This window comes from Leguminivora glycinivorella, chromosome 1, assembly GCF_023078275.1.
Source record: "Leguminivora glycinivorella isolate SPB_JAAS2020 chromosome 1, LegGlyc_1.1, whole genome shotgun sequence".
Lineage (NCBI taxonomy): Eukaryota > Metazoa > Arthropoda > Insecta > Lepidoptera > Tortricidae > Leguminivora > Leguminivora glycinivorella.
This window is the reverse complement of record NC_062971.1, coordinates 14,049,608-14,064,265: the sequence shown is the minus strand read 5'-3', so window position 1 is coordinate 14,064,265 and position 14,658 is coordinate 14,049,608. Positions and strand designations below refer to the sequence as shown.

Genomic DNA, 14,658 nt, shown 5'->3' with positions numbered 1-14,658 from the left:
AGAGCTGTCTATCTACCTTACCTTAGGTACCTATTTAAAAACATTTATGCCTTCATTCATCAAAAATGAGAGAAATCTAGCAAGTTTGGTTTGTTTTGCCTTGATGAAACGATTTTACTGAGGATGGTAGTTTCCGCTGGCGATTGTAGGTAAGAACGTGTCGGAATTTAAACTATTAATTATTCTTAATAATAACTGGAGCGTAAAGATAATGTTGGTTATCCTACTTAAATATAAGTACATACCTACTACCTACCGTTTTAAAAAATAAACGTAAGAATTTTGTCTTAACTTTCGATGGCAAATCGCAAGAATAATGGCCTATTTAGACGGTACTCTTAACTCGCGTACGAGTTTTATTACATTACGGTATTTGATGGCTGCAAAATTGTATGCAACCTCAACTAAAATGGCATGAGAGTTCGCACGCCGTTTATATTAGGCCTAAAATAGAAAAAAAACTTAGTCACATGTGCAATGTTTTGGTGTATAGCGCCATCTAGCACATGCATTTTAAAACGCTTTAGTTTGTCATTTAACCAACAGATAGCGGTAAAGTAATTGTTTACAGCGCCATCTATACATCTAATACAGATTTAATACGAAGTGTTCTTTGACATGCACATAAACGTTCTGATAGAGCAGTAAACAAAACAGAGATGGCGCTAAATAGAGTGAGCAACTGTAGTGTCTATGTAATTCACTAGATGTCGCCATAATTAAATAATTTTGAAATTAACTCTTAGAAAACCATTTTTATACAAAGCGCTGTATTTTCTATAAATATTAATATTATTCATTAGGCATTCCATCGATTTATAATTTAAACAATGTACAAGTAATTATAACGCAAACGCAGCAATTCTTTGAAGTTGTCAGCATACGTAATGCGTTTCGTTCATATTTCGTTGGCGTCGAACGGAACGCAGTGTCCGTCGTATAGATCGCTGGCTGGCTGTCTGGCTGAAAATAGTGAACGAAGTATGAGTTTTCGAATATGTTCGATTAAAAAGTGAAGTGAATTAGTGAGTGACTGTCATCCAGCAAGATGGTTGATGACGTGAATATTGCGGAAACCGCTGAAAGTAAAGGTATCAGTTCAATAAAAGTTAAAACGTGTTGTTATGTGTAATAAGTGTTTAAATACCGTCTAACCCTAAACCGTGTCGTGGCCCCACGTCGTGGGTCTGTGCACCGCTTTCGAGAATGTCCGCAGTGGTTCGCCCGTCGCAAGTGTTATGTTTTGTTTTTATCTTTATTAGGCGTCTTTTTTAGCGTCGTGGTATGTTCTATTATTAGCCAAATGCGTGCCAGACGGTTACAAGTGCGCAGGAATGTGCTAAAAATGAGTACTAATGTCATTCCATGCAATATTCATGGTCTGAACCTAAACTTTGATTCATTCCATGGCTAAATTACCGTTATTTGATATTTTTTTGGTGTCCAGTGAGTTATTTCGTGACTAAGTTGCCTTATGTAATGTATATTTAATCATTTGTTGACCTTATGATGCTATACTTGAGTCATATGCACCATATGATTGTTCTGACATTTCTGTGCTTCAAGCAACAGTAGTAGACGTCAAGTTGATGGGTTCTGTTTTTCACTTCTTTGTATTTTGTGCATACCTTCTCTGCAATTCCTGTTAAAGTATATCTAATTTTAGACAAAACAAGTTTTGTTATACCTACCTAAGTGGATAGGTACCTGGATTAGAAATTAGATTTATCGCTGAAGTAATAACAAAGATAAGCATTAGCCCCGTATTACGCCAATATATTACTTTCTTGATAACCAGATAAACAAGGGGTAATTATGTAGTAAAACTAAATTAATTTTAGGTAGAGCTGTCAAAGAAAGAACTAGATTATTTGTTGCAAATAACACTTGTTTTAAGCACAAACTGAGTCTGTCTGATATCTTATTTTGTCTGTTAATATCATAATAGTAATATCTTATCCTTATGTTTATAAATACTCAACACCGTGTTTTTTTTGTTTTCCATTAAATTCGACACGTAGCTAGGTTAATTATCAGGAACCACCCTGTATATCAGTTTTAGTTAAATTCGCAAAAAAATTTTTTCATCATTTTCATACATAATAAATGAATTTATTAGTATGAGAGACCCTTACGAATAACATTCAAGTTAGTGTCAAGTGATTGACGGCACATGTCAAAACAAATAACATTAGAAATTGGTAAATTGGTAAAGGCTGTCTGTCACACACATGTTCAGTAATTATCTTTATTTTTTTAATAACTGAATAACCGTAAAGTTAAGACGCTAGTTTCTTAGAGAAATTAATAGTATTTGATCTAAAGAACCTTCCCTTAAAGTTAACTGAATTTAATAAAAACGGTGTATATTGTGACAGTAAGATTTTTGTCACATCACAGTTGAGAATGCTCAAGATTATGGATTCATTCTTCCAGTCCAATGATGCTATATTGAGCATTTTCTGTCAAATATACAATGAGCTAAAATATTGCATATCAAAAAAAAAGTATACCCAGGTACACTTTTTTCATATAAAATTTCTTGTTCATAACATGGTGATTCCACCTTCCTTATCTTGAAGTGTTTGTATTGGATTAATAACTTGCTATCAGGCTGATAATGGCCACTTCTGCCTCAAACAATATCTGAAACTATGCATATTGCATATGATAATTTGCAGTCCAGTAAATTTGGCTTCAAATAAATTGTACATTTCCTATGCAGGGCCCTTTCTTTTACTGTTTTTAATAACGAATTTATTATAAACATTAGTCAAATGATGAAGTGTTTGTCCCCATCCATCATTTGGACATTTTTGTTTATGTTAGAATGAGACTTGTAGTTATGCATTGTGTAAGAGATCTCACTTATGATATTGGAGAAATAGTAATTTATCTTAGCTCTCACTAGCTTGTACACAGTCTATGAATCAGGTGGCATTTTATTTTATTAGATTACTAGCTTTTGCCCATGGCTTCGCTCGCGTTAGAAAGAGACAATAACCTAACCACAAAATTAAAATTTTGAAAAAACCCCCGACAGCGACATAGTGTACCGATTTTCATGAAACATGGCTCTTAGCCACACTCCCGACTGACTCAGCTTTCAAACAAAAAAAACTGAATCGAAATCGGTTCATCCGTTCGGGAGCTACGATGCCACAGACAGACACACACACAGTCGGACAGACAGACAGACAGACTTCCACTTCCACTATCTCCACTTAAAAAATGACGACAATTCGTCGCTCCGTTTTGCCGTGAAAGACGGACAAACAAACAGACACCCACTTTCCCATTTATAATATTAGCATGGATAATCTGGTGTAACAGACTATTCATAATTTATTTAGAAGTTATTTTGCTGATAATTATTAAGTACAGCTTCACACCGGAAGTATAGCTAAAAATGGGTATAGTAAATTATCCTTAAAAGGCAGACATATACCATTGCTAATTTCTTTTCTTGAAAAAAATGAGAGAGAGAGAGAGAGCGAGGGGGAAAGACATTTTTACCAAACATTGTGTTATTATATAATTATCTTAAATTTGACTTTATTAGCAAATATTGTCATATTTCTAGTCATTTACTCACAAAAAGCCCTTTAGATTTTGTAGGTGAATACCAATACTAAATGGAAATCTTTTAATTTAAGTAGTTTTTGAGTTGATTGTAAAGAAACATACATGCACGGTGGAGCACTTGGTTTTTTAAACTAATAGATGGAAACAATAAGAAATAAGGTAGTGTAAACAATAAGGCTCATTCTACAGACCTTAGATCTATCTTGAAAATAGCAAATACTTGAAGATACCAATATCTTAGGTAATTTATTTCTATTTAACGGGTGCTCTTTGTAGAGAAACTAAATAAATATGAAACTATTTCTTTGAGTTGCAAGTTCAAATGGCAAACACTTAAGTAAAAAATACTAAACCATCAATAGAATTTGCCAACAATGTATACAAACCTTGTATTCAAAATGCCCTTAGTTTTCGTTCGACATTTATGTGATATTTATTCAATTCTTAGCACCACCACAGAATATAATATAATAGGCACAACATGATTCTAAATCATAAAAATAATGAGTTCATGCTAAAATATACATATGTCATTGAATGGTTTTGTGTGTAATTTCTATTGACGACAGTAACATTCACCATTTAACATTTTTTGGAAAGTTTCCGCAACTTGCACATCACTAGTCAAAGTAGTGAAATCATTACTGCAGTTAAAACTGCTCATTGATGTTAAATTGACTTTATAATTATTGATAACAGTACAATAAACAAAATGTGTTTAAAATATTACATTATCAAAATCATATTAATCATATATTTTCATATCACATATTTTTAATGGGTGATAAATTTGACGTGTCTCTGTGTCTGTCTGTTTGTCTCTGTCTGTCTGTCTTTTTGTGTGTGTCTGTCTGTTTCGGGAGCTATGTCCCAAACGGATTAACCGATATATAGTTTTTGTTTGAAAGCCGAATTAGTCAGGAGTGTTCTTAGCCATGTTTTATGAAAGTGCGTCCACTATGTCGCGATCGGGGTTTTATCAAAAATTTTATTTTGTGGTTAGGTTAATTGCTATAGCAAATCCAATATATTGTTATTGCATTATTAATTTAATCTTGCATATATTTCAAATTAACAATGTAGGTATTATGACTTCAACCAATTGGAAATCTTAGCCCATCACCTATTCTTGGGTGTTGACTATTGACATTCTATGCATAATTCATCAGTGATGTCATGACTCACAGACTGAATGGACATGTCATCTAAATATACACTGTTAGTATAAACAGAATAGCATTTCACTGTGCTAGAAAGTACCTACTTTAGCTAATTAGTAATATCATGCTTTCATGACAAAATGCAGTATTTCACCCAGCCTTGTCATGTGTTTGGAAAACATCTGATCTGATTGCATTAATTGGGTACATGGAGAGATTATGATTTTTGTCAATAACTGAAATTATGATGGTTGGTGTTGGTTGACTGGTAGAGAATGCCTTATGGCATTAAGTTCGTCTATTGTACATTGTGTTTCTTTTTCTCCAGAAAGCATCAATTTATTTTATTTTAAATACAAAAATACTATATTCTACCATATGTGCACTTGGATGTAATATGTGATAAATAGCTAGAAGTGAGGCGAGCTAGCATTGAGAAAAAACAGTCCATCCACTCTCATTAACCTGTAACATATTTTAAAGGAAATTTAACATCATCAAAAGATGATCATCATTATGGAAGTCTGACTCAACTCGTAATCGAATTCTAAATCAATAAACCCATTTTGCGGCCAAACAGCATACTAAAATTAATTCATAAACAGGGGAGCTTTGGTAATATAATCAAATCAACATATTATCAATGGCGAGATGACGACCTTGACTTGACTAAAGTTGATTTTGAACTTTATTTACCACGAAAAAAAGTGGACATTTCCATATCATTTTACTGTCGTCATTTCTGAACTAAAATGCATTCTAAGCTCAGACGTCAAAGTTGTGAAATCTTGTAGGTGTTTTGGTATTTCGGATGTAACCTTATGTGAAACCTACATGATCAGATTTGGGTATTTGCTTAGTAAGATTAACTCGACACGACATTTGGTAGGTAGGTAAGTTGCATATCCACCTACTCATAGCATAATTGATGACGTCTGTGGCGTATGGTGTATGGCTAATTTGGTATTAGGTAGGTAGGTATATTGCTTTCGAACCGGTAGCGGTTGACAAAGCAGGTGAATAACCTGATTAGTCAGTGCTTCCTTGACAGTATCGCTCAAGATGTAAAAGCTAGTTAGGAAACTACATAGTTTCTCGTTTTGTTTTATACCAATATAATATTAACAATAACAATTATTTGCAAATTATTGATAGTGCGCGGATTGTAGCGTAAAAGTGATGAAAACTCGCCTTAAATCTAAAAATAAAAATAATGTACCTAACATTGAAAACTGATTTTGAACTTTATTCTCATATCATTATTATCATTACTATCATTAGGTATTAAATTGAATTTAATTTCCAATGAATTTAATTTACTGACGATAATCCAAATCCTTAATAGGATGCTTCGGATTGTTTTTAACCTCCTTCCAAATCTCAGGGAGGAGTTTATTCATAAGTATCTGTATTTGAATAGGAATGCAAGTCTCTTGTTACTTCGGCTATCCTAATCATCTGCAGAAACGTACTCTATCAAACATAAAACGTAGATCTCTTTACGGCACCTACCTAAGTATCTTGGTATCGCTATCTACTGATAAGCGAGATGTCGGAATGTGGAGAGCTATCGATCAGGTCAATAATGTTTACATTGGTACCTCAATGCGATAGTGATAGATAAATAGCCAGTCTATGTTAGTTCACAGTGTTAGAAAATGATAGATTAGGATAGGGAGAAATAAATGTTAGTAGTAGGATAATAACGCTAATAAAGAATCTCGGCGACACAATCAAATACTATGTAAATATAAAATAAAATATATATGCGTACGAGTCCAGGCCACCTATGGTTTAACGCGAGTTTCGAGAGTACTATTCCAAAACTGATAGTTCTTAAAAAAAAAAAACTTGAAGCCATAATAAACTTATTTCATATTGTATTTTTTCGAGCGATATAGCAAATAGCGTCCGGCGAACAAAAATATAGTCCATTTATAGTTATCACTATAACATATTACCTACGGTAAATATAATAATGATACAAAACCTCAAAGGCCAAAGTGTCTCTGTTAAGAAACGGACATTTTCTTTGTCGTATCAGTAACTGCATTATTATCATATTTTAATAGTCATATTTAATATAACAAACTCAATTGTCCCTATAGACATCTGTTAACTTTGCTATGTTCAGATAATGATCTCAGAAGGCCGAGTTGACTCACTGACCGATGAAACACCTACGCACAAACACCTTAACAGACTGCATTACCAAGATTATTTTATTATATTCCTATCTATCATAATATATGCCACGATCAATCTCGCTACGTGCTATTGGAATTATACATAGTTTTAGGCATAGGTACGTGAGATGTTCTGAATCTGTAGATGAAGAAATAGTCAAATGTAAAAATAAAGGTCTACAAAATATGTGCTATTCGCCGCTTTAAGTGTTATCTTATCGTACATATTTTTGAGCAACTCGCGTGTACCGATATGTTTACGGTTTTCTGTATGTTACCTAGCAGCGGGCCGATTTTTGAGTCTCACGCGTTCGAATTCAGATTTTTTTTTTATATAAATGGCCTCAGTCCCATTTGGTGGGACTATTTTGTCAGTGTCAAGGTGATATAAGCTAATTGTTTTAGATTTTGGTACGGTAAGCGCGACGTTGTTCGGTAGTTGGCACTTGTAAATTGATAGCTAGATTTTATAAGGGCACGTGGACTATCGGCCGTCGATGACAAAAAAGGGGCTAAACGCGTTTCGAGATTAATTCTTCATCAGCTTCTCACTATAACATTAGTTTACTGCATAATAAGCTATCGATATTACACTTTAAACAACATTAATGAGCAAAAGAAGGAGAAATTATTCACGACACGATGCCGCTAAGATGGCACCCGAACCGGAAGTCCATTCAGAAAATTGTCACTGAAAATAATAGGCAACTCACCGTTTTCAACCGGTATTTTAGGGACAAAATCCCGTATGCGGGATTCAAAAAATCGCCCTCCTGTTCTGACTTTCTTAAGGGTCCACCAAACCGTCTGTCACTGTTACCTAAATTCCTCAAAATTATACAAAAATTTCCATAGACCTTTGCTCCGTGCGTGTCGTTTATGTCTGTTAACTCTAGTTGATCCAAATGGCCAGTGGCCCTTAGTCTAATTTTCAGAACCCTCCTCGTGTTTGTCGAATTCGATTCCAATGGTAAAAGCAAATAGTAAACAAATGAACTGAAACCAAATTATTGAATCATTATTAATTACTCTACATTTTATCAAATAACAATACAAATGAAATATTAAAGTATGTAAATTGAAGATTAGATCATGATTGTTTTCAAACAGCGTGTGGTTACGAAGTATTGAAAGTAAATTGGTTGGTTTACATTATTTGAACTTGTACTGGACTTGACTATACTCACTCATGTCATGCTGCTCATACATCAGTCAGTTGTAAAAAGAAAAGCATTGTGTTTGCATCCAAGGTGTTCACTTGCTAAGATTTTAGTATTGCTGACTGTACATATGGCAGGGTTCGAAAATATCCGATATTTATAATAAATATCAAAATATCGGATATTTCTGATATATATCGGATGTATATCAACTTTAATATATATCAATTTTGTATGGAAGATATATTTTTATTTTGAAGCATTATTTATGAATACAACTTTAGGATAAGGAAAAATCTACTAAAACATAACATTTAGTAGAAAAACAGTAACAAACACAAAAAAAAAACTATATTTTTAACAATTTTTTTTTAATTATTTTCAATTTGCCATATTCATAAAAAAATGATATATATCGGATATTTATATGCATTGATATATATCGGCGAACCCAGCTGGATATATATCTTGATATATATCCATTGATATATATCCTCGAACCCTGACATATTATGGTATTGACATGCAACTTCACGTGGATATTTGATTAAAGCATATATACCTATAAGTCCTATAACGTATTTGATATAAGCTGACATGATAATGTGCTCAAAAATGACGCCTGAAGTTTCTTGATAAGACAAGGAAATATTATTTTCCCCTCACTAGCTCGGAAACACGTGTTTTGTCCTTTAATACCAGCGGGTAAAAACGCATTTTATCCACTAGTGGGTAAAGTAATTTGACCTTGAATAAAGTCAAATTAACTGCTCTAAAATTGATAAAACTAAGTGAATCTAGTAATAAAGATGATTTACCACCTGTGGAACTACTGGAAGCAGTGATAAACGCATTTTTTGCGTTGTAGTTTCCTCGCTATAGTGAGGGGAAAAGTTTTGTGTTACACTCGGGTGCAAATGTATTTTACTTCTCGTGTGTTAAAAAACTCGCAAGTTCAGGATTCTATTCTCGAACCACTCGCTTCGCTCGTGGTTCAACTATAGAATCCTTTCACTTGCTCGTTTTTCAATTCCACACTCGGCGTTAAAATACAACTTTGCCCCCTTGTATAACAAATAACTATTATCGTCATTCTATGCACCTTGGAAACTCCAAAATTAATTAGATTGTAGTGAGTAGATTTTGGTACCCAGTTTTAGAATATGTTCTTTAGGAAACTGATACAAGCAAAACTGATGAAAGACTAATCCAATGAACCAACTTCCTATCACAAAAATACAATTTTAAATGTTGCCGTCCCTATGTATTATTTGGCTACTAAACTAACCAATCTAACCATAATTGTATTTTATGTTATGTATGTCTAAGCTGTAACAGGCTATTTTTTTAATATTTTATTTATGAAATCGATTGAAATATTTTCTTCTAATTATATTTTTAACCCCCGATGCAAAAACGACGGGGTGTTAAGTTTGACGTTTCCGTCTGTATGTGTGTGTGTGTCTGTCTGTGGCATCGTAGCTCCCAAACGGCTGAACCGATTTAGATTTAGTTTTTTTTGTTTGAAAGCTGAGTTAGTCGGGAGTGTTCTTAGGCATGTTTCATGAAAATCGGTCCATAGTGTCGGGGTTTTTTTTTTCAAAATTTTAACTCTCAATTTATACATTAGTTACTATGTGATTTCGAAAACATAACTAGAAATCATTACTAAAGAAAGTTACGCCATATTATTATTTCCTTTATTTATCTTTTCTCTTAGATTAGGCTATTTTATAATATGATTATAAAAGTAAAATACAAAACCACATACAAAACAATACAAAATATATAAACACATTATAAAAAACCTAACCTAGGGTGCCGCCAGCAGCGGGGCAGGGCCCAAGCTGGCCAAGCTGCCGGTGGTTAGGGCTGCAGAGAGAGGAAACGGCGTACGATCCGCGATTTGTCCTAGATCACCGCCTTCTGCATGTCATTTCATTATTTTAATATTATTAGTTATCACGCAATAGCAGGGGCGGCTCACTCCGCGATTCTATCGCCGCGCTACAAGTACATGCTGGCGGCCGCGAGTTCGCGGCCTAATTAGGGGTGACGCGCATTCTCACGGAACGCATGTTCGCACTTTCTATTGTTACTTTACGTCGCGAGTTTTTTTTAAGGTTCATATGCGAAGTCCACGTGTGGAATGGATAATAATGCTTAGTTAAATAGACATCATGAATAAAATAGGACAATCTTACACAGATCTTATTGATTAAGTCCCACGAAAAAGTTCAATAAGGCTTGTGATGCTGAAGGCTTAAACAAAAATATATAAATACTGTATATATACCTAGAAAGTAGTCAAGACTTGAATATATAGTATAACATTTTATCTGAGAATTAATTTGTTTTAATCCATAGGCAACCCTATCATCCGACGCTGCGCACGTGCGGCTCGTTTCTTTGTTAGAATTTTGTAGGCATTTAAAAAGGCGGCATTTCGTGAACATCAAAGCAGTGGGCCTTCTGTACTTGTACTATTATATATTCTGTGGCAATAGTAAACTTTGTAAATGCTTAAATGTCTTGGATATTTATTCAGAGACTAATGCTTAATGATACATTTTAATTAAGTGCTGTATAGGATGGATTATAGAGATGTGATCAATTGATCATAAAAATGATCAAAACTTTACATACCTACATTTAAAAAAATATGAAAAATATATGTGACGTTATCTGGGTAAAGGGACTTTATTGTCGATGGCGCTTACGGCGTTATGAGCGATGTTCGTATACAAATACGACACCGCGGGACGTAAGCGCCATCGACAATAAGGTCCCGTTTCCCAGATAACGTCACATTATGTGAAGGAAAATCCTACACATGGGAAAACTGTAAATTATAAGGTACGTTTGTCTTTGACTAAATTTATGTTCAGGTGTTGACCGTGTTGATTGATATTAGATAAAGTTTTCTTCATATTTTTATAACGTTATTATATTTAACACGTTCGCGGACGCTCAGTCACCCCTCTGGGACACTAATATTTTGTATGGGAATTTTTCGACTGCTATAGCATACCTGTCCTTAGACAGCTTATATTAGGGTAATTATGTGACGAGGAACGCTATAGCATTCGGATGCTATAGCATACCTGACAAAATACAGAGGTAAAATGTGATCTTATGTGACACCGTATGCTATAGCATACGATGCTATAGCATACCGTGACACAATACTGAGTCAAAATGTGATCTTATATGACACCGTATGCTATAGCATACGATCCATAGATGGTGATACAGCAGATTCATTCTGTAGAATCATATCAAATAAAACATTTAGTGTTTCTGGCTGCGGGGATGATGCCCACAAATAAAAGTATAAAGCTTGTTCACGAATACAGAGTTTTTTGGTACAAGAAGAATTGTCTAAATGTGTATCTCCTACAGACTCTTTTGGAGTACCTAACTTTCGTCAGAACTGTAGTCACCCGTTTCGTCATTGAAACTAGAATAATGTTTGTTCAAACCTGCTGTTGTATAGGTGCTAAAGGCCTTCGTTTGGTGCGATAATTTCTGGGTAGAACTCATCCACTACCTCTCACTACGCGATGATTCGCCCAGCTTTATATACTGTTTTAAAAGCATCTAAACCAAGTTCAAGTAGTTAAACACCAACAAAATTCACTCAAAAAGACATAATTTAACGTAAACAGTCAGTATCAACCAGAAATAGGGTTTATTCACAATTATATGAGCAAAGCAATGACTAAGTACGAAGGAAATTACTCAAATAATAGGTATAAACATGCCTCGGTTTTCTTAATTTATCGCAACCAAAATCACGGTGTATTATTATAAAACGACAGTGGACATGTTTGTTAACAAAACCGCAACACAAAAATATATAGAAACTGTAAAAATAATTACTTATGATTTTTTAAACAATCCGTAAAATTGCGTTTGCGCTCGAAATTTGGCCACATTTCACGGGCCAACTCCCGGTGACACTCGAGGGGCTACTGAGCAAATTTCCATACAAAGAGGTATTCTATAGCATACGCGTCACAAAACGGTGAACTCGATTTGTGACGCCACAGCATATTTTTTAACTGCGATAAAACTATGTAATGTTGCAGTATGCATAGTATGATTCTAGTGAATGGTAGAGGAAATGTTGGTGAATAATATTATACTGTGAACAAGCACATTACTAAGCAAACAGACGCAGAAATTCAAACCAAATAACGTATTCTATAGCATACGCGTCACCAGAAGGAGTATAAAAACGTATGCTATAGTATACGCGTCCGCGAACGTGTTAATCCATACTAATATTATAAATGGGAAAGTGTGTGTCTGTTTGTTTGTCCGTCTTTCACGACAAAACGGAGCGACGAATTAACGTGATTTTTTTAAGTGGAGATAGTAGAAGGGATGGAAAGTGACATAGGCTACATTTTGTCTTTCCAACGCGAGCGAAGCCGCGGGCAAAAGCTAGTAATTTTGACTATGAGTGGATAAGTATGTAGGTAACAGTAGTTGTGAGTCGAATTGGTAATTATATATGATATGTTATTAGTCGTTACGTAAAAGATTCTGCACATTTTACGTACTGAGCCGAAAATACATTGATGCTAGGTATATGAGGATCAGGACAGTAAATACTCAACACTTTTCAACAAACTACGTATGATAATATTACAATACTCATATTGTTTTATTTTACACACAATAATATTAATTGGGCACAGTGTATTTTTAACCCAAAAACGCTGGGTTGTTATGTTTGACGTGTCTGTCTGTCTGCGTGTGAGTCTGTGGCATCGTAGCTCTCGAACGAATGAACCGATTTAGATTTAGTTTTTTTTTTGTTTGAAAGCTGAGTTAGTCGGGAGTGTTCTTAGCCATGTTTCATGTCATGAAAATCGGTCCACTATGTCGGAGATTTTTCTAAAATTTAATTTTGTGGTTAGGTTATTGTACAGTGAGCTACGAAATCGCATGCAGAAATTATAAATATAATTATTGATAATTTCTGCATTTGAAGCTCACTGTTTTCACAGGTTCGTTTATCGGAACATTTTTTTAAATCGAGCTTACGGTCTAATACCCTGTCTTTTCCACGAACATGTAACTAGAGAGCCAGGGGTAATCACTGAGACAGCAGTAACGGTTCCGTAGTGACACTCCACTTATTTACTTAATAACGTAATAGCCTATCATTATATAAAGTAGAATTGCACCTTATCATTAAGAATTTGTCAGAAATATTCAATTATAATACCTCTGATACTTAAAAATGTGATTCACCAGAAAATACTCGAAATCAGGGAACAACTATTGTAAAGCTGGATGTGACTGAGCGCTCATTATTTTGATTAGAAGATGACCAAACAAAATTCCCAGCCCCCTACAACTGTGTAACAATGACAATTTACAAATAAAATCAATAAACCTATTGATCTCATGTTGAATGAGTTGGGACATTCCATTCGCTCATTGATAGCAGTATGTGTGCCAACAGGCGTGTGTGCGTGCTTTGCATTAATTGGGTCAAAGCTTGGGGGGTTTAAGGCGTGAATTCCATCGTCGAAATGTGGTACCTAACATAAAGCCAGTATGGAAAAGCTGTCCAGATCTATATTTAGTAAGGTCCATTTTTTATAAGCTATAGCAGTTAATTTAAGCTTACTTTCTTCATGCGGGCTGTAGCAGAATAGTAGATATTGTAAGTCATCAATAAATTACAGTCCTAATATGATCGCGTAGGTCTGTAATGATCTTTGGTTCTTTTCTGTTATTTTCACGTTCAGATTTAGTTGAAAGTTATTGTTTGGCAAGAAAATAAGGCCGCTTGTTAACGTTTGTTGTCAACGGACAATGAATCGTTTTATGCGACTACGTCCAGTTTTGTATCTATCTTTGGAAAGAATACAAGACATCATGGGGTACATCACGGTCCGTTGTCCGATGAAAACAGCAAAACTTAACCTGCGGCCAATAATGCCTTCTTCATTCGCAGAACCCCGCGATAAAGATAGGAAGACTAATAGATTTGCATGCACATGCAATGTAATCTATTCACATGTGAATACCTTCGTGTGCAATGAACTCAGCCACATAAATTTAGAGGAGCACAATTCGAACCATAACCCATTAACACTTTCGCCTGCCGCTTGCGCATGCCCGGCGCCTATAAAGCGAGCTTAATGGCCGATAATCATTGGAACTGGACCGCGCCGAATCTTTACTCTTCTGCGGAGAAAGGGTCGTTATAACTCACGTTAGTAGTCATGTAAATGATGTACAGAAGTGCTAGTAAAGTAGACTTTATTGTAACCGCTTCTTTCGGGGTTTTAAAGTTAACAACTTTTAATTTGGCTATTGCCGTGACTTTAGTGATTTCAGTACTTTATTTTAGGTACCTACTTACTCGTGTTTTTGTCGTTAGACGGTAACACTGCAAAGCATCTAATTTACAAAATACAGTTCAAGCTCTACTTAGTTATTAAATCTTAGAGTAGAGTTACTAAAATAGTAAAACATTGCTCCTGTTTGTGGACTGGAGTTACATTATAATTCCATAGACCCAAGCATACTTTTCTTTAGATA

The 14,658-nt window shown here is 34.7% G+C and overlaps 1 protein-coding gene across 8 annotated transcripts in view; it reads left to right on the top strand.

Moving 5' to 3' along the window:
- Window positions 1–913: 913 nt before the first annotated feature.
- LOC125233500 (MAP7 domain-containing protein 2-like) overlaps window positions 914–14,658 on the top strand; it is a 67,183-nt gene continuing 53,438 nt past the window's right edge. For 6 of the 8 annotated variants that reach the window (XM_048139559.1, XM_048139580.1, XM_048139553.1 and 3 more), the window contains exon 1: window positions 915–1,091. In XM_048139559.1, coding sequence (XP_047995516.1) covers window positions 1,049–1,091 — 43 coding nt within the window. In that variant the 5' untranslated portion in view covers window positions 915–1,048. Of the gene's footprint in view, window positions 1,092–14,658 lie in introns of all 8 variants that reach the window. The other 2 variants (XM_048139549.1, XM_048139564.1) reach the window with 2 other exon arrangements.